Source organism: Sturnus vulgaris, chromosome 6, assembly GCF_052056855.1.
Source record: "Sturnus vulgaris isolate bStuVul1 chromosome 6, bStuVul1.hap1, whole genome shotgun sequence".
In the NCBI taxonomy this organism is placed as follows: domain Eukaryota; kingdom Metazoa; phylum Chordata; class Aves; order Passeriformes; family Sturnidae; genus Sturnus; species Sturnus vulgaris.
The window spans coordinates 9119058-9147001 of record NC_142248.1 but is presented as its reverse complement, the minus strand read 5'-3'; the positions used below and the strand labels follow the sequence as shown (position 1 = coordinate 9147001).

Below are 27944 nucleotides of genomic sequence, written 5' to 3'. Positions count from 1 at the left end.
CTGAATCACCCCTATTTCTGTCTTGCCAAGAGAATATACAATCTGGGGAACAAAAAGCACAGTGGATAGAATTGAGAAGAGGTAGTTCTGATGACAGAATAACAGAATCAAGAATCAGAGTAGATGCCTTGATTTCAGAAGTATCTGCCTATGTTACAAGTCCTTTCTCTTCTTGGTCATGAATTAAATGAAACATATATACTCCCATTTGTTTGACCTAACTGCCCAAGAAGCACAAAGTCAATGCCTGTCCTCCAACTCTTACCTGTGTGATAAGATTAGTTATTTTTTTCAATCATTAATTTTCTGTATAACTCTCTGACAATAGTAGATGGATGTGTTTTTGTGACTCTCTACAGTATCAAACTGTAGAAATAGGCAGAAGATAGGTGGTGCTATGGCCTAAGAGCAGTGGCCAGAATCCAGAGTCACTAACCAGTTGTAGAAAGATAATTTAGAGTGCAAGGTGCACCACTCCCCTTTACCTGAGTCATAGAGTCAGAGAATGGCTTGGGTTGGAAGGGACCTCAAAGATCTTTCAGTTCCAACCCCCTGCCATGGGCGGGGACACCTTCCAGCAGACCAGATTGCTCAGAGCCCCATCCAGCCTGGCCTTGAACACTGCTGGGGTGGGGCATCCACACCTTCTCTGGGCATTCTTGGGATTATTTTGTTTTAGCTGCCATTTACTTATATTTCTCTGCAGCTATCCCCTGGAGCAGAAGCAGCTGCTGGTATTAAGACTATTTGCTCCAATTTTTCATGCTGTTCTTGTTTGCTGTTGGCACCATTGCATACCCATTCTGCCAACATAATGAATAAAACGTTAAGCAGAGCAAAGTCAGCATTTTTAGTTCCATAACATTAGGAGCTGAGCCAAAACACATGTTCTAAAAATGTATTGATACACAATTGGGATAACAGTGACAGTATTGATACAATTTGGGATAACAGTGTGAAAGCGTGGGGAAAGAGAAATAAAAACAGTTTCAAGAATGTTAAAAAGAGTGGTAATGGGGAGAAATAGAAAAGTTCTGGCAGAACATTAATGAAATCTGAATAGGCAACATCTCAGAATATTTCTCACATAATCCCAAGAAGTCATGGAAACTTTGTCAATGCATTCCTTTAAAATGACATTAGAAAAGAGACTGGAAATTGTATGATAGAGAATAGGCCTCAGACTAACAGAGTAAAGCATTAAATGTGAATTTTCCAAATTCACAGGGCTGTGCCCTCTAATTTTTGTAACTGTAGGGGTATATTATGGCAATGATTTTATCTTCCCTATCCTTATCTAATGAAAAAAAACCCATGCAGGAGTACATCCATTCCAAGATTCGTATTTCCTTCCTTTAGTACAATATAGCTATGCCTGAGAACACCAGAACTCTCAAATTCTATTTCTCTCAAAGTGATAGAAAGGAGATTGATATGGATGATCAAAAATATGGAATGGCATCTATTTGAAAATAATCAAAATGAAGAGAGTAAAACTCGAGAAAGTTAACTGAGACGAGTGTGACTGAAGGCTATAAAATCATGAGTAACATGGAAAAGCTGAATGGTTATTCGTGGTTTTTTCTGATACAAAACTGTGTGGACATCAAATGAGATTGTCAGGAGACAGACTCAAATCAACACAAATAGGTCTATGTACTTAAAAGGAAATTCCTTATAAAAGGATGTTTGGATTCTTAAACTAGACCTGGATTAAAATACAGACTGGATAAAATCAGGCAAGAAAAAGATCACTAAAGAACTATGGAACACGAAGAATATCCCTTACCCTCTGAAGGTCTCTAGGACACAGATAATTTCAAGGTGAGAAAATGTAGTAGGGAAATAAGGTCACATGCTAGCCCTGCTCTGAGCTTTGTCCTACCATCTGCAACCAAACCATTGAAAGAAGGGATTCTGAGGTAGTTGGATCTTTGGGTTTCCTCAGTCTGGCCACTGTTTTGTTTTGCATGATCTGCTTAATTCTGATGTTGTCAGGGTCTTACCTATGATTTGTATTGTTATTGCAACTTTATCAGACATGTTTTCTATCTGAAGAGTGACTTCATACGCTCCTGAGTGATGAAGCTCTGCCTTTCTGATGAAAAGGATTGTGTCCGTGCTGCTGTTCCGAATCCCCACATCTTTGGAGTCTAGGGTTTGGCCATCTTTCAGCCAAGTGATTTTGGGTCTTGGTTTGCCCTGAAGAGAGAGAGATTTTAAAAAATTAAGGCTTTAGTATTTCCCTCTTAGTGATGTATAAATCTAGAAAGCTTAATATAATACATGGAGTTGAGATAGTAAACTCTATAAATACTTTATGGTTTCTGTTTTCTTCCAGACAAATATTTGCTACCATCTGTGTGGCAATTATGCTCTGAGGATGCCATTTAGTTAGAGACTGAAATTGCAACAAGAACAAATCAATAAATACTATACTTGTGCTGATCTGGTACTGCTTCCCAGGTGATCTGACTTGTTCTGATTGTTATTGGCAGAACCCTTACACACCTGAGGACTTCATTAGCTCTGCTCCCCTTCTTCTCCTTTTCTTACAACGTTTGTTGCTCTGTCCCCAGGCATTTTTATGATCTTTTGAAAAATTATTGTTATCTTGCAGTCTTGGGATGTGAAATTTACTGTATAATTCTTTCTGCACCACAAAGGTGTTTTGGTGACTGTCAACCTAAGCAGTCGGTGTTGCTACACCCATGGAAGATGGCATTGTGGAATCAGTGGGATACCAGTGGTGTGCATCACTCTCATCCAGCCATTTCCAGGAAAAATGGTAAGTACTATTTAGTTCTTCAAAAGTTATTGAGGTGCTGCTTCCACAGTACAACTCCAAACAAGGAATCCCAAGAAAACAGAAAATGGCCATAACATATTTATTATGTGTATTAATAGTTAATCCAACAGAAAATAACTCGGTGAGGGTTTTTAAGTTTCTGCCAGATTACCAAGGTGAAACAGTGCAGCATAGGCCTGGCTTAGCTCAGATGGGTGGGGGGGAAGTGGGACCTTGCAAGGCAGCAGTCAGCTCTGCTCAGGCTGCCTGGAATGGAGCCTAAGGCACTGAAACTGGGACACTGCCTCCAGTAAAGAGCAGGGAAAGCAGCTCTGGAAGGTTCCTCAATCCACTGGGTGTCTGGATTATACTCTGAAAGACTGTATCTCTTCCTTTAGCCTACAGAGGGAGATTAAGGTGCTCAGACTCTTGATTTTGGTGCCTAAAGGTAGACAGAATAATAATGTATCTCTGTGCATTGCTGCAACTTTATTTCAGGCTTGTCTGGTATTTGCTTAGAATGCCTGCATACTGTCTTTTTTTTTTCAGTGGTATTAGGAAAAATACTTCACCTTTTATAAGAGTCACGCCAAGATCTGTCCGAAATTACACTTAAAGGATGTCTGAAACACCTAGAAATTGCTATTTGTTCATTGGTGCTCTTTTCTCTGACTCATCAGATGTATTCTAGTTTATTTTACATCAGGGCTGATGTACACCCTGAATGAGCAATGGTTTTGGATCCTCCATTTTCTCTCTCTGGTAAATTACTTTCTTACAGCTTTCTGCCAAAGAACATATTTAAGAGCACCTCAGGTCTGCAGCTCTGAAATAATAGATACAAGATAGTTTTGTCCTGATCTAGTGTACCTGTACCTTGGTCTCATTTCACAGAACCCTCACAAAAACCTGCAAGAGCAAGGAATGGCTTCCTCTCTTCAGCTGGAATCTGTGGTAGAAATTCTGATACTAATGAAAGGGTTTGGGTTGTTTTGTGTTTTATTTTCCATATTCGTGTCTTATTATTGGTGAACATGCCAAGAACTGTCTCTATTTTACTTCCCACATATGCATATATTTTAAAGTGACATGAATATCCTCCTTGAAAAATTCAGCTAGGGAATGCTTTCAAAATAAAAATAATCTGCCTAAGTAGTACAGTTTTATGAGCATTTATTTAAATTTCTACTTTGTCAAGACAAATACTTGGCAGGTTTTCAGACTGATTACAAGATTGTTGCTTCTGGTGTTCTAGTGTGGTTGATCAGATATGTTCACTCACAGCTCCTCCTTTTTTGAGGTGCTGTGAGTGCCTGTGCAAGATTGCAAGTGTTCAAAGTGTTGGTTTTCATATACTCTTATATTTATAGACTGTGAAAAGCATAAACAGATAGAAAGCATGTTCCTAATACATATGTCAGAGGATTGGATTTCTGCAATGTGTAATAGATAATCTGAGAGAGAACAGTGAGTGACAGAGTGGCTAAATAGCACCAGAGAAGCTTCAGGGAGTTCACAGCCAGGGAAAAGTGAATTTAAATGATCTTAGATATTTATATTCGCACATATATGATGGACAAAAAAGACTGCTCAGTACTAGTGTGAATTTTATCCACTAATAGCATATAATACCCCTCCAATCATGTGCTACATAGTTAATTTTGAAGCAAGAATGACTTGATTCTCTTCCTTTCACCAAAATGTTCCACCTGCTTAATGCACTCAACAGAAAAAAAAAGTTAGTAACAATGTTTTACTTTATTTTTGGGACATTTTCATCTAAAGATTTAAATAGATCTGCCGGTAGCATTAAACCCAGAATACCCTGACAGTGCATTTCACAGAATTTCACTGTAGTGACCACAGAGGTCACTGGAAAGGTTGCACAGGGATTGTAAATTGTAGAAGACACTGACTTCCACTTTCACTAGATATCGTACATACTTAGTCTTTTTCTGCAATAGAAATGGCCAGTGACTTAATATTTTTCAAAATGCAAAGGGAAAAGTTCTTTTTGATTTTCTTTTTTGGAAAGGTCATCAATATTACATATTCTAAATAGCTATAGCCACAATTCTTGTACTGTGAAAGCTGCAATTCAACACTATGACAAATTTAATTTACTCAAAAAAACACTCTTTGAATTAATGTCTTCTGGCTTTGTTCTCAGAGTAGAATCTGGTTTTGATGGATGGATTTTAGCATTTTTTGTTAGCCTTATCCTTTAGAAGACAAGAGCTTACATCAGCAGATGGTTTGTCAGCCAGCTACTCAAATAACATTTCAATCAGTTGGTTCAATTTGGCCAAATTTGACAGAGAACTCCAAATCTCTAAGATTAACTTAGTAAAAAAATCTGTGAAAAATTGATGACGGGGTGAAATGCCAAAACCTCAGTCAGTGCCTCCAGTGAGGAAAAGTCAGGGAATTCTTGGTCTTTGGGCTATTTTGTTTGGCAGCAGCTGAACGATGGGACAGGATTAAGTGAAGCCCTGCACGGTTGCTACATGCACTTAGCCTGGCCAGGGGACTGAGGACATGTCAGGGGAGGAGGGCAAAGAAGTGGGAAATCTCTGGGAATATTGCAGTGAGGCTGGATGTGCTGGGAGGTGCTGACATGAGGCTGCCATGGCTCAGCATTTCCCTTCCTGGCAGAGTCTCGTGGGGAGCAGACTCTGTGCCTGCACTGCTCTCAGCAACAGCTGAAACACCCCAAAATTATCCATACTCTTTCCAGCACTAGTTCCAAACACGACCCCATCGTAGCTTCCATGAAGAAAATTGACTCTGCCCAATCAAAACCAGCACAAGGGGACATAAGACACAAATCTCTAAAGTGCTAAGCTTTATTCCCCTGCTTATGGGACAGCTTGCCAAATTTGTGCAATTTTTCCTTCAACTTGGACATCAAAGCAGGAAAAGTATATGTTTTTTTAGGTTTTTTTTTTTTTACTTTAATAATCACAACTCAGAAGTAGCAGATGTACAAATCTTGAATTTTGTGTGTGGCTAGACAGCAGTGAAAAAGTCATTTTAGCAATTTTGGAGATAAGAAATGTAAAAGAAAAAAATAGCCTTGTGATTATGCTGAAATAAGTCAAGCATTCAATTCAAGACAGTTACTCCATTCAAGGGCTTGCCATTGTGTACTAATCAGCTATCTTTGTGAAAAAATCCTTGTGAAAAAATTTCTTTTTCATGTAACCCAGTCACCAAAGGGCAAAAAGACATTTACCTTTAAGCCTTCACAGATTTTGCTCTAATAATTTTTATCTTCTTGCTGGTGCTGCTCAAACAAAAGAATAGAGGTGATGTGCACATATATGTCTCCCTTGTGGAAAAAATGTTTTGCATATCTCCGGCAACTTTTATAGGAGAATTTCAAAGCTCTTCACTGATAACAGAATTACATTTATAGAAAAATGTCAATCCTGGACTGCAGAGAAATTTCAGCATGTTGAAATTTTAACTGAGGCCTTGATTAAGTAATACATCTGTTATTACTGAGGATATCTCTGCCAGAGCCTGAGTCTGTAATTTACAATTTCTTTTGCTATTTCTCCCTTAGAAAACAGTTTCTTTACACATACTAATTCTTGCACTCTATTGATATTATAGTCTTGCATCTGAAAAAAGACATGTGGGGTTTTAGAAATGATCAGATAGTTGTCTGTACAGCTGTAGAAAATGCCAGGATGAGGGTCAGGTCAGTCCTTGTGTATATTTTAGCAATTTTGTGCATGCCTTAGTGAAGTGTAGTTACACTTCATGCACCCTTGATAATCCTCATCCTGCTCTGTTTTCTACACCTTCAGCTCATGCACAGTAATGCCCGAGCAGATCTTTGTACACACACCCAGGTTCTGCACCCCAGGGCCAACTGGGGTCTTCTGTTTATGTGCAAATTCTGATTTTTGCAGGCAGAAATTAACATGCACGCTTTTGCCAAAGAAGTTGCCCGGTGACATCCTATACCTTGGTTCCAGAAGAGTCATCAGTTGGGTTCTTACACTTTTGTCTACTTCTCCCTAAGGTGCCTCCTGTGCTCAGTAAGCAAGAATGGGCTTGCACTTACTTACTCCACTTTTTTCTTCTTCCCCAAAAGGTGGGATTAAGGAAGAAACTCTGACTGTAAAATAAATATGACTGAAAAAAAGTGATTCCCTCCCCTTCTCAAGTGCTTGAGAGGATTTAATGAATCATCAGCCATACTTATGTAATTTTGCTTAAGCAGTGAAGCAATGGGAACTTGCATTAGGGAAATTACTTTAGGTAAGCAGTCATAAATAACCATGACAAAACAGAAGCTGTTACATACCTGGAAAGGGATCACAATATTGACTGTCTCACCCACTTTCTTCACCAGAGTCTGTCTGAGGTGGCGTGGCAGCCAGAATTTGGGACGCTCTGCAGTTAAGCATTAGTACACTAAATACAAAACTTCTGATAATATGCAACGTTACTTATAGCAAAAACAAGGCAATGGATAATTGTAAGCATAAGAAAATTGTGGAAACACTGTTTATATTTTTAGGGAGTAGCTCAGTCTCTCAGTAGTTTCAAATGTATTTGTCTACTGGATAAAAAGTTACTATTAAGTCTCAGTTATATATTTATATCTGAGCATGTTTTCAGTGACAGCAGCATTTATGAAAATGTGTTGCATCTGAAATGCCAAATTATGTAACTTTTGTTGGTTGTGAGTCTTTTATGGACTTTGTTTCTTTGGAGAAAATGTTCAGTTCAGTAGAAAGGATGGGACAAGGGATTGGAGTAAAAGAGTGATTATAGATTATGATTATCTATTGCTGTATTGATACTGCAGCTCCTTGTAAATTGCCACTTGGAGGTATTTATGGACACACTCAGCACAGCAACTGACAGATTCCTTTATCTTGCTACAGTCATTCAGTTACAGCTCTTTCTTTGAGATGGAGACGTAGTGGAATCTCTTTGTAGCATCTTACTTTTCACTAACAAAAAAGGACCTCACTGCATGTTTTTTTTTATCTACTCTCTGCTTTTCTCTATCTCACTTGAAAGCTTCCTTTTATCCTTATTCTTTTCCCTGTCATTTACAGAAGGAATTTCTTAACATAGATTTGGAGTATCTGTCTTCATGACGGTTTGGTATTGAGATGCATGAAAACTTTGTTTTATTTACATTGGCTCAATTTACTGCCAGTGAGACTCTGGCAGACACTTTGTGTGAGCCAAGGTGGAGGAATCCACTATTAGCAGCTCTTGATTTGGACTCCAGTCAAATGAATTTTAATCTACTGCTGTTGGGTGATACACAGGGTGGTAATTAATAATCTGTGACAACGAAGTAAATAGATGTCTTGCCATAGTCATGTTGCAGTAATATAAACTGCATTTTTTTTCTCTGTATATATTTACAGAGAGGTAAATATTAAATAAATGTTCATTAAATGCTGACAGTGCCATTGCAAGAAGTGAAATGTCCATATTTTGAAAGTAAGAAGTAGAATTTCATTTGAAGAGCTATACTTTACAAATATAAGGCCTGGGTGCTGTAGAGATGTTCTCAGAGTCAGAAGACACTGGGCACCTGATCCAAGTGGGAGAGCAGTTTGTGTGTTATTCTCAGAAAAAGGCAGAATTTTGGCCAGAGGAAATAAAAGAATAAGATTTATTCAGTACAGTTACTCACGTAGGATCTCTTGAACAGTGACAGGCTCTTTAATTGTTGCTGCTGCACTCTCACCAGCCAGGTTGACAGCCTTGATACGGAAATAAAGTTTGTCCCCCGTGACCAGGTCTTTAATCAGCGCAGATGTGCGCTCAGTGAGGCCAGGAAGAGCAGGAATCCATTCTGTAGCTACAAGTACAGCATTTGCATATTGCAATAATACATTATTTTTCCAAACTGATGCCTTGTTTGCAGTAGAAAGTAAATTTCTATTAGGATAAAATGAACTCAAGTTACAACACTACATTAAAAGAGAATAAAATAAGTGGGAAGAAGAACTCTGGATCAAGGAGATGTGTTTACACATGGAGTTAAGCAATCTCTACACTTTGTTACTCGAAATAGTTAAGGATAAAGAAATAATCTTTGGGCAGTTCCTTTGGCATTTTGTTTTATAGAGCCTGGAGCTGTGAGACTTGACATTTATTTTTACTACATGGGAAGGGGGAGAATTTTGGAAGTACCTTTAGCAAGAAAGTGAAGCCTTAATTTTTTTTTTTTTTCCTTGGAGTAAATATACCTTCTGTGGCTGTCTAAACAAATCAGTGAGAGCCACATATGCTGAAAACAATAACAGAGCACATAAATGTTGGAATTTATTGTTTAATTCTCAATTGACACAGTAGAACAAAATTCTTAGTGCTTCCTTATTATAAAGCACAGAAATATGATAAAATAATTTTGTTATGACAATGACATAGAGATTCTGATAATTCTATAGTGATGTCTCGTTAAAGACTATAAATTATTTCTGCATAAATTGTGCCCTGTAAACCCCCTAGTTTAGGTTATTTAGCAATCGAACTTAGTGTCAGGGAAAATGTCAATATTCAAGTGACTATAAATTTGTTGTTTGACTTTTATGACATAAGTATTATGTTGTAGCATCACAGAACATTGAATTTTGTAGATATGATGCTGTTATATCCTTTATTACCAGTATTAAATGAGGTAAGGTAATGGTTACTTTAAAGTTTGACTGATGTTGTAACAGTCGTATTATTTTATTTGCTTTAAGGAATATGTAATTCATGAATGGTACAGAAGTATAGTAGTGACTATAGAACAGCAATGCTATTTGTGTATCATAAAATAATTATTTATTAAAGCTTATGATGATTGTGGAGATGACACTATGGATGTGACTTCCATGGTTTTACAGTCACATTGTAGTGAGTATGGTGATGGTTGGCAAGGATGGTAGACATAGATTAGAGTTAAAGTTTGATCATGCTGGACATGGTTAGGTTGTTGGTAGTCTATTGAGGTGAAATTGCAATTGTAGCATTGTTTAAAAGTTCTGTTTGTTTCTGCCTTGTACTCATGCTTACTTACATCCATCTTTGCAGTATTCCACCATGTAACCATCTAATCCCCCGGCTCCAATCCGCTCAGGGGGCCTCCACTTCAAGGTAACAGTGCTGTCAGAAACATCTTCCACTGTGAAGTGGGTTGGTTCACTTGGAGGAGCTGTAAGGAAATATAGATGGGTAGATTCTGAGAAATAGCAACACAACTATGAGAATTCAAAGGCTACACAAGGAGTGATTAACCACTGATTTATGTACCACTGTCTGTATTAATGAAATAAATCTACCTGGAGCTCAGTTGTAAAGTGTAAAGTCTGTTACATCATTTAATAAAAGCACAGCATAAAGTTTCTATAATAGGAAGGGGAACAAGAGGTTAAGACAGTAGTTCCTATTCACAGATGTTTCCTTATGAGAAAAGCCACTGAAAAAAGAAGACTTGTACAAGGGAGTCAAATTGTCATCATAAGTCTGCAGAGAAGTTTAGAAATGAAATTATGTACCTTTTTTATTCTGTACTTACACCCTGATTGTAACTGGACAAAATTCACATGGTCAGAGGACCAAACTGATTTTGGCTAAATTTCACTTCACTCACATAGTAATGAAAATGACCAAAAGTTACGACTACATGTTTACAGAAACACTATTTTGATTTGTGCATTTGTAATAGAGACATTCTTGACAAAAAATTTTTTGGGGATGAAAAATTTTGATTTAGATACAGCTATTTCATATCTCTTCAGAACAAGTGTGTCATGGCTTTTATAAAGCTTATAGTTCAGAAAGATCCCTAGCTAAATTCAGTCTTCTGCAGCATGACTACAATCTACTAATTTAAAAATTATCAAGAAAAGCCCTTACTAAAGGATCCAAAATACACATAAATAATTGAAATAATTGATAACAAAAAGCAAGCAGAAAACTTTTTCAAAAAAACATTTAGGGTGCAGGACCATAAAATTTAGTATACATACCATAAGAGCAATCGTGTTAACGAAAGGTATCTTTGACATAATCTGTGTATATGTGTATTATAAACTGAACATCTTCTGAATATACATAATAGATTTTACAAGATTAAATACAGGTTCACAAATTATGGAACTAATTGAAATCAGTCTTAGTTCCCAAAGTTATTGTAAAAAAAATAACAAAAATATCGCCTAATTTCATTTCTGTAACTGTTAAAAATTTTCATATTCACATGGTAGCAAGGACAGCACACAGGAGGCAAATGCAATTGGGAGCATACACAACCACACAGTACACGATCAAAACCCCAAACCTCTTCTCTGAAGAAGTAAGTGTGAACTTTATCCTTAATCAAGTAAAACTCTGCCTATCCCATGAAAACTTTGGACCTTTTTTTTCAGTAGCTCCACTTGATGGTTCTTGTTTGACCTCTTTTGTTGCAGACCAGCCGTTGTGTGTTTGAAATCCAGAATTAAGAGACCCTTCTTGCAGTTCAGCCTTCCCTTCTGACTCCTTCACTGCATCATCTGCTTTTACATTATCTCCGTCAGCAGGCTGTCCCCCTTCGCTGTCATTTGTAGATTTAGAAACTCTAGTCATTTTAATCTCCAGCTATTTGTATTTTTGTGGGTCTTCTCCCTCAAGTCTTAGCAGACAGGCTTCCTGAGGACCCCTTTAGTTTGCTCCTTGCTCAGGGACTGCAGGAGACACTGTGCTGCTGTGTTGGGAAGGATTATTTATAGAAAATCATTCCTCAAATATTTTCTTAATCATCTATCCTTTTAGCTGTGGAGAGGGCCGGGATTAAGGGAGCACTGGACGGGATACTGTGATATTTGCACCCATAAGGGAATGGGAGAAGCTGAGAGGGACTGGGAAATCTCTGTCAATTAGTTCTCCTCCTTTCCAGATCCAGCCTGGCTCTCACACTTCTAATTATAACAACTAAAAATTCATCAGCAATTTCATGAAACTGGAACCTCTGTGCTCTTCAGGAAGAGGAATGAGAGATAGAGAAGACGAACATTACAAAGGAAAAGGTTGATTAAATATAGAGCCTCTTTCCTGACACGTTCTTTTTAGCTGTAAAGAGCAGTTGAAGAGAAGAGCTCAAAATTGTCCTGTCTTGGTTTTATCCTAGAAATACCAGGGAGTTTCAAGACTCACCAATTGGCATGAAGGGTTGTGAGGCAGGGCTTGGCCGGGACATGCCAATAGAATTCACAGCATAGATCCTCATCTCATAAACCACGCCTTCAATCATCCTCTTGGCTTCGTAGGTTAGCTCTTTTAAAAGGTCAAAGTTCAGCCTCATCCATCGATAGCTCTTCTTCTTCTTTCTCTCTAAAATATAGCCTGGAAAGGACAGCTGTTGTGAGGTGAAAGAACTGGAAATTGTTATCAGGCATGCAGGAAAAAGAAATCCTTTTAAAGGAAGGAGAAATTTCCTTGAAATGTCTAAGATGCGGTATAGAGTAAAAAAAATTAATTTATTTATTCTGTTCTGCTTCAATTCACTAATCTTGACTAATAGCCTAAATCCCCTACAAAGAATTAATTGGATGAACAGTTTGCTAATTCCTTTTTTTTATATTAGTGTTTTATCAAAGAATTGATGCTAGATCTGTGTTCTTTGTAAAGTGGTGGAAATGCAGAATGCTTCCCAGACAATGCAGATCTCAGCTTGCTTCAGCCCTACAGTGAGTGAGATATGGCAACTCACCTTTTTTCTTGCTCTGATTTCCTTGGGAAGGAAAGTGAGCCTGTATGATAACAGAGAATGAAGAGAACTGGGTGCACTGCAGAGCAAATCTGTAGTTCAGCTTAAGGTGTCATCATTCCATGCCTGGAATCTGTTTTAGCACATCCACAGCCTTTCCAACACTACCATGCTTTTTTCCAGAATGACTAAATGAGGCTGGATTATCAGTATAAAAGATAAACTTCTCATTTCCCAAAAGTGGAAATGGAATCTGTGATTCCTGATGCTTAATGTGGAGGATGGTTGTATATCACATTGGAAACATGCATGTAAGATATTTTCCTGTTGACCTGCTACAAAGGACTACTGAACTGTTTCTTTCCATTTAGCCATATTAAATTTCTTCTTCTCTGTGTTGCAGATAGCGTGACTGGATGTGATCCACATAGGCTTCTTTTAAACAAACTTTACTATGAAACCTATTCATCTTTTAACTACAGAATGAATAATCAGAGAATACACTGAATAGTCATGTCCACGTGCCAGGTATTGAGTGTATTGTGTAGGTGTGTTCCTATCCACAGACTGCAGGGGTCTGTACAGATGTCTGGAACAGGGGCCAGATACAAGAGTCTAAGTCCATAGAAAGGACTTTTAATTGAGCCATGCAGGGGAGTGATTTAGCCCCTGCTGCTCACCAAGGTCATGGCTATCAGACTTGCACAAGTCCCTTTGATGTACCTGGGAAGTAAGAGTCACACTTAAGGTGTCTCCAGGGATGAGGAGAATGACAGGCACATTTGACTTGATGGCATGCTGTAGGCACAGACACCATGCAGCCTTTCCTGTCAATGCTGAAATGCAAGAAGAGCATGGGAGTCTACAGAATGTTCTGGGAGAAGAACAGTGGAAGTATCTTTAAGGTGACAGGTTGTATCATCACTTTAAATGCATAAAGACGTACTCCTGGCATGCTTGTTTGCAGTAGCTTTCAGAGTTAAATGCTGTAAGCAAAGAAACTATGGTTCCTTTGGTATCTTCCTGTTTTTTCCTCTTTTCAGGGTCTATGAGACTGAGAGAAGTTTCATCAACTCAGTTTCTGGGATTTTTGCTGTTATAGATAAGCAGTGTTAAGCACGTAAGTGTCAAAATGAAGACGTTTGTAATTAAAAAAAAAACAGGCAGAAGGGAGGTAAAATGACAGCACTGGTCGTGTTGGTGACATTTGGTAAAGCAGATTATTCCCCCAAATGCATGAAATGTGTGAGAGTTAAAGATACTGTTTTAATACAAAAAGCACACACAACCCCAGGAAAGGTGAAGATGGGGTGTGAATTTCTTTTTTATATCTTTTGGATAAAGCTAATAAAGACTGTATCTGACTGCCTACAACGCCATCTGTAACAATATGAAGACAGATAAGAACTAATCTGCTTTTCCCCCCTGCCTTTCTCGTTTGCTTCTAAAGCTCTGTTTGAATGGGTAGTGCTGCACCTCGGCTTTTCCTCTCCCTCTGCTGCAGGTGTTTTATTGGAGCTGCCCTGTGCTCGCTGCAGAAACCTCCTCGGGTGGTGCAAGGGTTGCTACTGGAACATCAGCAAAACCCTTCCATTGACAGGGAAAACAAAGCAAAGAACTTTTCAAAATATGTGCCCTGAAAACCCTCCAAAACAAAATCATGGGCTTTGTATAGTCAGTGAGGTGAGGGTTGCCTGTGGTAATGACACAACTGCTGGTAAATATTTTTGCACATAATATTTTAAACTGCTGACTTCTTGCTTGCTGCCTGTCAGAATAGATGAAATCACAAAACACTGGCCCAGGAGTACCTTGTTTATTCCTGCACAGGTCAATTCTTTGGTTTAAATGAGATAGATATTGTGGAAATGAATGAAGTCCAAACATCCAAAAGCAAATACAAACTCCTCTCTTCCAGATACTCTTCAGGGGATTAAAAGAATTTTAGACATTGCTAGCTCTGGCATCCCCATGGGAGTCCATATAGCTTTGAGTGTATTTTTTTGTTTTTTAAGGAACTCAAGCTCTAGAGATCTTTATTAAACAGTTTGTTAGATATGGACTCCAGAGGAATTTTTCCCCCTAAAATTGGTCAAGACCCTGCATTATTTTCTTTTTTTTCTGAGGATCACAGATATTTCTATCTAAAACTCGTCATGCTCTGTGCAGAACTTAAAAGTGGTGTCAGTGATAGTCTTGATTGTGCCTGCTCATTTCCTGCATCGTATGATAATTTTGCACTCTATTTTTAGTACAGATTTTAAGGTCACGATAATGATTGAAACTGTTATATGACCCATTGTTTTATATGAAGTAAAAGTATGAAGTAGTTTTCTGCTATAAGACATATATTGCATGAGTGCCTGAGATTACAGATGTCTGAAGTGGATGACTGAGGTGACCACAGATCTGTTTTGAAATTCCTAGGTAAGCACAAAGGCCTGCATACTGACTTAAAATTTCAGTCTTGAATGAGAGTAGCTAGCTTTAGCTGTTTTTCATGTCACCTTTTCGTGTTTTGGTAACTTGTGTGCTGAAATACTTCTCTGCATCCAAGTCAAATGGCACAGGCAGGGGGCACTCTCTGCTCAGAATTGGAGTGCCAGAACCCAGGCTGGTTTGGAGTAACTCATATCTGAGGGTCAGCTTTCCTTATGTCTCAACAGAGAATCCTTCTGTGCCATTTCAAAGGAGCAGCAAAAAAATCTATGCAAAGCTGCAGGGGACTTTGCGTTTTTGGACTCTTACCAAGTACTGGTTGCCCACCATCGTATTTAGGGGGTTGCCAGTGCACAGTGCAGTAATCTTCTCCAATGTTGCTGATTGTGGGAGCTTCTGGAGGGTCGGGAACATCTGAAGGAAGTGTGAGAATGAACGAGAGTTGTTATTGTTTCAATTTCTTTATGCAAGTAAATTAAATGTTTTTAACACTTTTTTTTTTTTTTTTTTCTGTGTGGTATTGATGTAGTGATGTCCCCCAGGAATCAGTGGTAGGCCCAGTCCTGTTCAGTACCCTCATCCAGATGATAAATTAGATATTAAATCTATCATTAACAAATTCATGGATGACGCCAAGCTGAGTTGGAGTGTTGATCTGCTGGAGGGCAGGAGGGCTCTGCAGAGGGACCAGGACAGGCTGGGTCATGGGCCAAGGCCAATTGCATGAGGTTCAACAAGATCAAGTTCCAGGTGCTGCATTTTGGCCACCATAAGCTCCTCCAGCACTACAGGCTGCAGGAAGAGTGGCTGGAAAGGATCCAGTGGAAAAGGACCTGGGGGTGCTGATCAACAGTGGCTGAACACAAGCCAGAAGTGAAGAAGTGGCCAAGAAGGCCAATGGCATCCTGGCCTGTATCTGCTATAGTGTGGCCAGCAGAACCAGGGCAGTGATTGTCTCCCTGTACTCAGCACTAGTGAGGCCATGCTTTGAACCCCATGCCCAGTTTTGGGCCCCTCACTACAAGAAAGGACATTGAGGTGCTGGAGCACATCCAGAGAAGGGCAGTGATGGTGGTGAAGGGTCTGGAGCACAAGTCACAAGAAGAGCAGCTGAGGGAGCTGGGGTTGTTTAGCCTGGAGAAAAGCAGGCTCAGGGTGACCTCATTGCTGTCTCCAAATCCCCAAAAGGAGGGTGGAGCCAGCTGGGTTTTGGCCTCTTCTCCCACACAACCAGCAACAGGATGACACAGGCTTAAGCTGCACCAGGGGGGTTAGGTTAGACATTAGGAAGAAATTCTTCTCAGAAAGGGTGATTAGATTTTGGAATGGGCTGCCCAGGGAGTCCCCATCCCTGGAGGTGTTGATGGAAAGACAAGATGTGGAAGTCAGTGCCTGATCTAGTTGCCATGGTGGGGTTGGACTTGGTGACATCAGAAGTCTTTTCCAATCAAATTTATTATGTGATTCTGTGATATAGCTTTGTCAGATAGCAACAATAGGTACAACCAGAATGTATTAACTTAGTCTAAAGGGAATCCTGCTCTTTGATGCTTCTTTGTTAATTTGGTTTCCTTTAAATACCACTGATTATTCAGCTCCTGTTTTCTTCCCAGACATAATAAAATTTTTGCAAAAATGGAAGGCAATTCTGCTCTGTAAAATGAGATTTGCTCCAGGGTTTCCTATTTTCTCTAGAATAAATTTTATAAAGTACGACTGCATGTCTCACATATTATGCCACTTTGGAGATATTCATAGTAAATATCCTGATTTAATATTTATAAAAGATGGAAGGAAACTTAGTATTTACCAAGCAATTCTGAATTTTAATACTGTAGGTGAAATTAATTTTCTTTTATAATTTCTGATTTGCTTATAACTTGTCCTTTTGTTATGTATGCCAGGGTATCAGCAAATTAAATATTATGAAAAATTTATAAAATTTACTGCCTCAAAATCATATCCCTCCCAGGTCTTTTGCGACTCTTTGAAGAGTCTGTCAATCTGTTCATCTTCTATCAGTTACATTATGTTTCTTTATTCCATTAACTATTTACTACTTATAGAATGAAGTAATCTCTGCTTAAAAACATAACCCACGGCAAAATTACTAGAAACGTCTTTTATCTCTGACAAGCATGAAGAATGTACTTCAGAATGGAATATCATCCATAAAAATGATACAACCACCTGAAACAGGAAATATATGGATTACTATTGGGAGTTGTTCTCTGAAAAGTGAAAACTCTGAACGAATACCTCTGCCAAATTTATAGTTGATAATGTTCCTCTCTTTATGATCCTTTCCCATTTTTCTAAACCTAAAGTCAGAACTTCATCAGAGACACTTGTAGACTTTTAGAGAAGGGTGAGTTTCAGCAGACTCAAGATTCTTTCATGCTCTGGTTGTTTCTTTCCTTCACTTACCAATAACTTTGACTGTGATATCAGCCTTATCTTCTCCAACTGGATTCTTAAGTATAACTCTGTAAACTCCCTCATCCTCTTTTTCTGCCCCTTCAATGATGAAGACACAATGGTCCTCATGCATCTCCACACGGACTCTGCCTTCAGATTCAAACAGGAGCTGTGGGCAGAGAAGGTGACAGATAAAATCATTGCAAGTTGTGCCAGGGACAGCTTGAGGAGTCTGTGTGTAAGCTGGTGAAAATCTACAAATCATTGAATATTACAATAATCATCGAAAAGCCGTAAAGTTTTTCAAATTCTATTTGTATGCAGAAGAGAGAAAATACAGACTGGTTGGCTCACATCCATAACATTTGGGAAGATTGGTTCTGAAAGCCTGCAGGTTATTGAGCTTCACCACTAGTTATACAAACCCAGTTATATTTTAAAAACGTTACTATACTTCCAGAAATTCCTACTTGGGACAGCTGCTAGCATCACTGTGAAGAGTGATGGCAGGATACCAGTTGTTTACTGGATAAATTAAAACAAGATTCTTGTAACTGTTAGTGGCATCATTATGATTTCTGCCACTCAATAATGTTATATGGGGAATCTTTCTACTTTTTGCTAAAATCTAAACAAAATGACCACAATTTAGTTGTACATATGTAATACTCTCCTTTCTTCCTTATGTGCCTATGTATCTTTAGATTTAGAACAGGAACCATTATAAAGCATACAAGTCCAAGTAGTGATTAGTGCAGCAGGATCCTAACCCCGAGAATGGTTTATTGCTGTATAAATGTAAAATATTTTTTACTCTATCAAGAGAGAAGTCATTTATGTGAAAAATGAAAGTTACTGCAAAGTGTGTCCTGTTTTACTGCTTTGTCATCTATCCACTCCCTTGACCCATTGTCATTTTTCTGTTTGTCCTGTAGGATTTTGTCCTAGTTATATTTGAAGCTGACAGGTTACCAAAGGGAAAAAAACCCCTACGAATAAATCTAAAAGAGTTTTCAAATGACTGCTTTGATTCCTTGTGACCCAATCACCATTGGTGATTAGAAACATTTTCTCAATCAGCTTCTTACTCTAAAATTTCTCACCAAATCTCTTGTGCCCAGCAGGTGTGACCATTTATCTGGAAAGAACACTAGTGTGATTGCATAAATAATAAGGAACTTACCTTATTATCAGTATTTAAATCACTGCTGTGTTCTGAGGGAGTCATGGAATCATCGTTGTTTCGAAGTAACTCGTTTCTCTAGATAAGCAAAGAAACCACAGAAAGTCAGCTAAGGCTGAGCAGAGCAGTAAAGCTGTTTCTGCAAGACAGAGAAGAGTTTGTTAGGGGCTTGAATATGGAGGTGTGAGAAAAGTAAAGTGAGGCAGCAAGCAGACCTGGGAAGGAAATCTACCAAAACCGAAGTAAAAAGCAGAAAAGGAAAAAGAAGTATCAGAACATGGTGAATTAGGGGAAGGATAAATCAGCAAACTCAGATTTGCAGCTTAGCAAAGGAAGCAGCATGACATTCCTGCAGTATTGTTGTGAACCTATGTCCTCTGGTACTAGTTACTCTATATGTGTGAGTACCAAAATAAGGATTACTTCTCCCTGTAACATAGGGATAGTAAATTGATGTAAATATTTTAACACTCAGAAATACAGTCAGGTCTGTAACACTCATGAAACAACATCTTTTGTGGCTATGCTACTCTTTGTTTAGAATTTCATTAGTAAGTATATATTTACACAACCTTCAATCACGACTGGCTGCTTTTCCTCACATGTTGAGACCTCACACCTGAGAAGTAACACTGTATAGTGGTTGTCTGATACCCAATTGTCATTTTATCAGAGAAACTTCTGTATAGAAGAGTCAATTTCTTGGCTCTTTAAAAATTTGTTTCCATACCAATTCTGCATTGCAGAAAAAAGTTCTGAGTGCTATTAGATACACTAACCTGAACAGGAATGCGGCATAATCATGAAGAAATAGAAGATATGGGGAATTAACATATTTGGCAATATTATTTTTTCTATATCTACACATATGGAAGTGTAATGATGCTGTAGAATGTTATGCAAAATATTTCTGTGTTGTGCTAGTTATAGCTCAAGAGCCCACAGATGGTGAGGGGTGGGGATATTTTGAGATACCCAGAAAGGAAGCTCACTTAACATTTTAAGTCTAGATTCTAAATTCTTTCTCTGATGTTTTGTAATTGCTTTGATCAGGTAAATAGAAAAGTTCCTCGATTTTTATTACACCAAATATTTTATGCCACTAGTCTGATGACATGTCCTTCACAAATTGTAGAATCTTTGATAAAGACTAAAAAAAGAAGCTGCCGCCTCCAGAAAATGTTCATTCTATCAGGTGAAGGTGATGGGCATGACTCATAATTTATTTCTTTTTCTCTGAGGTAGGAAAAGAATAAATGAATATGGTGTCCTCCTATCTGCATGCACTATATCTACTCATATATAGTCAGCCCCTACTTTTGGACAAAAAAACCCACAGGGAACTGTTCATAAAAAGGAGCAGTTCAGGATGAATCACAAAACCAGCTATGTCCCAAGCAGCTGCAGTGCAGATATTTAATTTTCTTTTCTTGAGGTTTAAAAACATAAAATTGAAAGATGGAAATACTTGTAAATAACTGTAAACCAAAGTAATATTTGAGAAAGAAAAATAAATTTGCTGTTGTGACTTGCTTCAGAGACTCTGTCAGGTTGCACATTACCTTGTTCACTTTCTGCCAGATGACAGTGGGTGTTGGATCTCCTGATACAGGAACATCCAATCTTAGTTTGTTCCCAGCCACCACAACAATAGTGTCAGGGGATTGGCCAAGACAATCAAGGTGGATTTTTGGAGGCTCTATAGCAAAGGTAGAGAAAATAAGTTTTAAATATAGTTTGAGTAATCTGAATGAGAAAAAAAAAGAAAATAATATTCATGCATTAAATCTAAAATAAAAAAAATACACTGTTTACTTTGCTATTGAAAACATTCTTTCTTGCATATAAATAATGACTGCTGTTCTTACCTTCTCTTGGTACAAAATCTATCTTGACCTCTGTGGGAGGGGAAGAAAAGAGGAGACATGGAAGGAGAAATAGATTAGAAAACAGAATTTGCATAGCATCTGCACTCACAAAGTAATTTTAAAACTGATTGAAATTTCATAAAGCATATTAATCAGCATATTCATACAATAAATTTTAAAAAAAGACTATGTAAACCAGTGTGATAATGGTAATGCAAAATAAAAGGGAAAAGCAATGTGCCTACATTGAGGTATCAGAAAAGAGATTGGCATTCTGTTCCCTGGTACAACCGTGATTATTGTCACCATTTTATCCCCCTGGAATTCCCATTATATGTTCTAAGAAAACTTACCCAAAAACTGAAGCTTGGCAGAAAGGTTGTAGGCAAATCCTTGTGGAATGAAGGAATAATCAGCCTCGTCCTCTGGTGTTACATCCTCAATAGTCAGCTTATGGATTCTGGAAACATGAACAAATATATTCTCCTGCCTTCCTTACCTCTCCAGGAGAAACAGGGCTATCTCGAGAGACAAGGTGCAGGCTACAGGATACTAACAGAAATTATTATTTCTTCTTCCCTTGCCATGACACAAATCAACAACCACCAGGGCTGTAGACTGCTCTGCTTTCAGTGTTAAAGCAAGTCCATATCAGCACATTGTCTATGAATGGATTTTTTTTGTCAAGGTAGATTGTTTGAAGAGAGGAAGCAGTTTCCTTGCTCCAGTCCAGTCCTTTACCATTCAAGAGCAGTTGTAACACTGCTGACTGCTTTCATTTGATTTGATTGCGAAGCAGTAACTCTGACTAAACAAACTAAAAAAGTGATTCTCCATCCCTGTATTATTTTTAAGTTCAGAACAGAATACAGAAAAGAGTACCAGGAAAGACTTCACCTAGTATTTAATGCTGAATCTTCTTGGTCTCCATTTCCACTAGTAGCTAGACTTCTAGGAAATTTGAGCACAGAATTACACAACTGTAAATGTTAATATAAACATTAATTTTCCTGTAGGGTTTGCTCACATGTACTATCTAAACACTACTGTTAGTTTTAAAGTTATCAACGATGTGTTTTCTGGATTGTTTGAATACCAAAACACCATGTAATCCTAATGAAAACTGAGATTTACTTTTGCTGATGTGCTGCTGAAGCCATACATATAAAATGCACCAACTCAGAAAGACTCCACACATACCAAAACAAGTCTGTCACTAAATGTTGGTTGCATATGAAAAGCCTTTAAACTTTTTACCTTTCAGCTGGAGCCAGGACAAAGTCTTGCTTTATATTCTTATCCCCTGAGATAACAATTCTTATGGATTGCACTGCAATACCCAAACGTGTACCTGCTTTCTGAAACAAGACTGACCTGCCGATATGGGAGATCTTTATCCTTTCGTCTGGGATCACCTCCTTTCCGTTTTTCAGCCAGATTCCTTTCACGTTTTCATCAGAAACTTCACACTTGAAGACTGCCTGGTCCCTCGCCTTCACTGTCAGGTCTGCAATGCTCTGATAAACTTCCAGCTTTTTCTCTGATATCGTGAGAATAATCGACACACACAACAAAAATCGGAATAGCTCTGTAAGTCGATGGTGTGAGCAAGCTCCTATGGAAGGAGGAAATATGAAGGGAAACACACAGCATGCAGGGCTTTAACAGGACTGATAGCTGAGCACCTGTTGTTATCAGAGTATCTGTTATATCCGGCATGCAGGTCTGGGTTCTCCTTGAAGCCTTTATTATCAAACCCTATGCCCCTTATGCATCTTCTTTTTCCCTGTCAGGAGGATTGTGCTACCACTCTGCACTATCTGGAGAAGGTTACCTTCAGCCTGTTCTCATTTTTCAGCTTCTCTGGTTCTGGGATATTCCCTGTGCCTACCTTGCACAATCAGTTCAGCCACTGATACCCCACCATTGGTCTTCACAGTGTAGTGTCCACTGTCCTCCTTGGTTGTCTCATTAATAATGAGATACTGCTTTTTTCCATCTTTCTTGAATCGGTATTTAAATGTTTCTTCTCGTGTCAGTTCAATTCCATCCTTTTCCCTGAAATACCAAACAGTGTTGAGTCATTTTTGCTGTGGTTGGAAGAGGAGAGTAAGGGTCAGCTCAATACACAAGGTGAATCCAATCTTTGTGTCATTTCAAGTTAGCAAAAAGGGATTGTTGCACAAGTGTTAGTGGAACCAGAATGTCTCTATCCTGACCATTAATTTTCACTAGGCATTTGACTTCTGGTTCAAGAGAATTCACCACAAGTAATGACTTGATTTTTTTTTCTATTTATATGCTATAGATGAACATGAAAGTATGTTAAATGCTGTGGAAGGTAAAGGGTTGAAAACACACTTCATCAACAGGGAATCTACTGTCTTAAAAATGGCCATAAAGTAAATGGGACTTGATGGAATATTACTTAAAAGTCTTAATATGCCTGATGTGAAATATAATTGTTATAAATTCATGATTTGTGGGCACCAGCAAAAGGAAAAAAATTTAGGATGGATTCAAATGAATATGTATTTTGGATTTTGTAGCTCTTTCCATCCAAGGGTGCCACAGTATGCTTAAGACTTTACTAAATTAAGCTTCACCATCCAGCCCAGGAGGAAATTTAATTATTGTAATTTCCAGTCATCATGAAGGGAAATGCGCAGGGAGGACTCACGCTGTTTAATCAAGGTCATACAAAATTACATAAGGTGTTTTAAGGGTTTCCTGTTCCTAATCCTAAATAACATAAACAGGCTACAAGAAAATACTTGTAATTTCTTCAATTTATTAATTTTGTAGCATTACATTTTTCATTAGTACTTGAATATATTTCTATTACATTACTGGAATACTTCTGCAGTTTGTAAATGAATAAGGTTTTCTTTTTGATAGTCACGTGGAAAAACAAATAGAAAATACGTGTGATTTTAATAGAGTAAAAATATTCTTTCCACTTTTTTGTCATTTCCCTTATTTGTGACAAGTGACTCAGTGACTATTCAGCTTAACAAATGAGCTTACAGAATAGCAAACTGAAATGCTTCTTGGGACTCATTAAAATACTATAGCTCTAATTTCTAAGCATGCAAGAAAACCTTTTACCTCTGTCAGAGTCTGCTAAAGTAAATCACAAGATCAAAACTTTAAGCAGAGACAAAGACCCTACAACTTGTGACTTAGATGTTCCTGATGAATTTCAGAATACCTACAGGTACCCTCATAACTTTGTTACAGCAGAGTTGCTTTAGTGGAGGACTGGCCTCCCTTCCAGGTCACAGAGCCTGCGAGTAAGGGAGGAAGCAGAGGATGCCTTTAGCAACCACTTGGAACACAGTGCTCAGTATTATTGTCAGGATAATGTTTCCTTTTCTTTCCTCTTCATTCCTCTTCAAACAAGAGTCTGAGACAGCATGTAAGCTGATCTCTCCTACGGCTGGTGGTGTGATTCATGCAAATTAGTTCTGGAACAAGCGCTACAATGCAATACAGAAACTTTTGCTGAATTGCTGAGAATGGACTGTAATCCCAAAGTTCAGCATGCTGCTGTCACTAAATGCAAGGCCAAACACGTACACTGTGGCTAGACTTTTGGAGATGAACTTTTAAATGTATTTTTCATTATCTATTTTGGTACATGACTCATGAAAAATATCTGACTGTTCTATTTACCCATTGGTAAGAAAAAGTTCTCCCGAAAGCTTGACTAAAAAATGAAAATAATATTTTTGTGTTTTAACTTGTGTTTTACTGACTAGCACATTGCTGATCCTGTGGATGAGTAGAGAGTTTGCAGAGGGGTGTAGTGACAAATAGAGACTGTAAAGCTTGAAAAACAACTCCCAGATATCATATGGCTTAAAATAATACACTGCTGCTGTGAAAAGCAGAAAACCTCTTTAAGGTAATATTACAGGCCTTCCTTTGACAAATGCAACTATAAAATAGAGGAATCTGTTGATATTAAAGTGTAAGCGAAGCATTATATAGAATCATAGAAATATTGTTTTACAGAACACCTTAGGTCATTGGTCCAGCCTCACATTTGAAGCAGAACTAGTGCAGTAATAGGTAGGTCAGCTGTGGTTTAGTCTTTCCAAGTCCTGAACATCTGCAAGATCAAATATCTGTTCTCAACTTTACTACTCAATGCCTCTTTGTCTGGAAATGCTTTCCTATTTCCTCTTTGGATTCCGAGGATTAATTGGTTAATGTCTTCTGAGATATCACTGATGTAGGTACCATGTGATAATTGGGATACACAGATTTATTACTATAAATACACATTACCATGGTTTGTTTTGATTTGGAGATAAGATGGTACATCCAGTATGCAGAGATGGAAAAATTAGATCAAAACTATGTACTTTATTACATCTTTTTCTTCAAGTATTATCTTATTTCCAAGACCATCTGAAGTTTAGAAAAAAAACCTGTTCCGTCGTACTGCAAGAGTTGTAATAGTGTGAAAGCTTTCTTGGTGATCAAGAGAACATTCTTTTCTGATTGCTCTGAAGAGACCCACATAATGAATTCTCCTAGTCTGATGGCCGTGCCTCACCCTTATTTCTGTCTCGTGCAAGTCACATAATTGCCTTTGTTCATGTGCTTGTGGTTTTATATCCTGGGTTTGAAGATTTAAGAACTGTAACAGGTGCTGAGTTAGTGCCTGTTACTTGGCTTAAACTGTTGAACATTTCCCTAATGAGCCATAAAACTGGAACTCTTTCTCCACACTCTGTTTCTAGTTTTCCCTGGACGCTTCTCTCCGCTGTCCAAAATGTTCTCTTTTGTTGCCAAAGAGCATTGACAGAGTCTCACGTAACAAAACCAGTAAAATACGGTGTGAGTGTCTGACTGCTCAGTTTTCCATTGCAGTGATTTGATGAGTTTCTCTGACCACTTGCTGCATTTGAGACTGAGACAGCTGCTGCTTTGCCCTTGTCACATCAGATGCCCATCCCACAGATAACAGCTCTGCGAGATGTAGGGGAGTTGTTCAAAGGCACAGGATCAAAGTGTGGCAGCTGCACTGTGCTCTGAGAGGGACAGATCTGGTTGTCCCCATCTCTTGTGACCAGGCAGTTCCTGAACAACAGCAACAGAAGGCGTGTGTCCCTGCGCTTGTGGCTTTAGCTGTGTAATGCACAGCCTGTACTAGCTCTTGGACTCCATTTACATTCTCAGTTCCTTCCTTTGGGACAGCAGATCATTAGTTGGCACTTTCCAGGAATGTAATGGGCATTGTGGGAATGCTTGATAACCGTGTGCCTGAAGCTGTTAACAAGCACAAGGGAATTTCATCTGGTAGAGAAATGAAGTGAGAATAGTGCACGACACGGCACATGAGCGCTGCTTGCCATGCCTGCCCTGCAGCATGCACCTTCCAGCTCCTGCTCAGCTGCAATGCCCAGGAAAACGTGCTCCGTGGTCTAAATGTTTGTCATCTTAATCCCTCTTGCTGCATAAGCATAATGAGCAGCTTTGCAGGATCACCACAGCACGTGTTCCCCCTCTGTCTCAAGAGACACTAACTTTTTTATCTAAGAAAAAATACTTTAAAACCCGAATGCCTCTCTGCAGTTGAGAAGACCAGAAGATTTCAAAAAGTACAGCAAACTCACCACAATATGGATCTGATTAGTCAGGGCAATACTCAGACATTACTGAAGTATAAACACCGAGCAAGAAATTCTAGAGACACTATAAAATATCTATACTTAATCTAAAGTTTTGTGTCATATCTTTTCTCTCTCCTCAATGTTGGACATATAGGAAGAGGAAAAATCTTTTCCTGAAAACAATTATGTAAGATGCCTTCTCCCTTTTTCCCTTCCATGAAAGAAGAAGGTTTCATGTTGGTTTGCTTTTTTCTTCTATTCCCTTACCATTTCACAGTAGCTCCTTCCTCAGATACTTCACACTCAAACTCCACTCTCTCTCCAACCATCACCATCTGGTCCTCCAGTGGGTGAGTGATCAGGATTGGAGGTTCTGGAAATAAAGAGATTGTTATTAAAACAGTATTCTGATGGGCTGGAAACCAGAGGTAGATTTGACCACTCTCTACTCCCCAGGAAGAGTCCCTGGGCAAAAAAATGGTGATGATCTTTTCTTAGAAATTTACTGTACCAGATCACTTTATCAGAATTTTCAAATTACTTTTTTCACGAGTAGGAATAAAAATACAGGATTAAACAATTTTCATATATATTCTGAAATTCTAAACAAGAGGCATTACCTTTCTGTACTATTTGATCTGCTTGTAGAGATTGGGGCACGTGTTTATCTTGACTGAAATCAAATCTTTAAAGGAAGTTTCTAGCCCCATTGTTGAGATGTAAATAACTTTCCAAAAGAGAATTAATGATAATATCACTATGCTGCTTTCCTGGTTGCTGTTAGGCAAATTTTTCCTCAATTTAACTGTAAGAAGAATACCTGCTTCAATAGATTTCAGAATTTGTTAGTATGTTTAAGAATTTCCTTTCCTAGAAGATAAATCTGAGAGTAGAGAAAATGACAGTAACTCAATGCTAAATGTTAGAGGAGATCTCTTTCCTTTTGCTGCCATTGCTCACCTTTTACAAATAATTCTGTGAAGCTCTTCTCATCCCCTACCACACATTCATATGCTGCATCGTCAGCCAGAGAGCAGTGGTTAATGGTCAGTATTCTCTTGTTCCCAACAGACTCAAAAATATATCTGAAAAGAGAATTTACATGTAATTATCAGGGAAAAATCCTTCTTGACCCAATCACTGTCTTCTCCTGCCTGGAAGAGAAACAGATTTCTTCCCTTTTTCTGACATCAGTGGCAAGATTTGTGAGGACTCAAGCCCAATAGGCCTGTCCTGGTGCAGGGAACAGCAGCAGTGTCTGCAAAACTAGCACAGGAAATTATGGGGAATCTTCCCCAGGTGTGAGATGTACAAACTCCTGGGAAAGGTGTTGGATGCTGATCTAAGATCTAGCATGACTACTATTAAAAATGGTTTCAGCACAAAATCACTGGAAATTGGTTTTACGAACAGGTTATGCTGAATTATATCTGAGATCAGGAGAAAGTACAGTTGAACCCTGGATATACACACCAAGAGCAGAATATAATCTCAAGACTTACTTGCTAAGTTGGTAGATGGAAGCATCCAGTCCCACATGTAGATATATGGAGCAGAGGGAAGAAAAAAGAAAAAGTTATGACAACAGCAAACTCCCCCTGAGCCATAGCACTACATAGATTCTTTCTCAGCTCCTATTTCTCCCTGTTTATTCCTGTCCTTCTAAGAAAAACTAGATTTTTCACTTTGTCCAAGCTGTAGCTCATTCCTTTTTGGATTTCTCACATTTCTAGTTTACCTGCCGCTCACTTGGATTTCCTGTCCATTCTTCAGCCATTTCACATCAGCATCTGGATTGGCAACTTCAACCATTAATTTAATCTTTTGCCCCTTGTCTACTTGGTAAGCTGGATCCAGTTTCTTGAGGAATGCTATGATGAAGAATGATTAAAAAAATCTTTATCAT

At 38.4% G+C, this 27944-nt stretch overlaps 1 protein-coding gene across 1 annotated transcript in view; it reads right to left on the bottom strand.

Moving 5' to 3' along the window:
* MYBPC3 (myosin binding protein C3) overlaps positions 1 to 27944 on the bottom strand; it is a 61214-nt gene that overhangs the window by 9684 nt on the left and 23586 nt on the right. The window contains exons 13-29 of the mRNA XM_014881942.2: positions 27777 to 27909; positions 27541 to 27543; positions 26999 to 27123; positions 26306 to 26411; positions 22306 to 22472; positions 21789 to 21954; positions 20768 to 20874; positions 20415 to 20444; positions 20109 to 20245; positions 18547 to 18624; positions 17373 to 17532; positions 15255 to 15359; positions 11954 to 12142; positions 9837 to 9971; positions 8463 to 8630; positions 7107 to 7195; positions 2007 to 2202 (exon numbers count right to left, since the gene is read on the bottom strand). Coding sequence (XP_014737428.2) covers positions 2007 to 2202; positions 7107 to 7195; positions 8463 to 8630; positions 9837 to 9971; positions 11954 to 12142; positions 15255 to 15359; positions 17373 to 17532; positions 18547 to 18624; positions 20109 to 20245; positions 20415 to 20444; positions 20768 to 20874; positions 21789 to 21954; positions 22306 to 22472; positions 26306 to 26411; positions 26999 to 27123; positions 27541 to 27543; positions 27777 to 27909 — 2094 coding nt within the window. The remainder of the gene's footprint in view (positions 1 to 2006; positions 2203 to 7106; positions 7196 to 8462; positions 8631 to 9836; positions 9972 to 11953; positions 12143 to 15254; positions 15360 to 17372; positions 17533 to 18546; positions 18625 to 20108; positions 20246 to 20414; positions 20445 to 20767; positions 20875 to 21788; positions 21955 to 22305; positions 22473 to 26305; positions 26412 to 26998; positions 27124 to 27540; positions 27544 to 27776; positions 27910 to 27944) is intronic.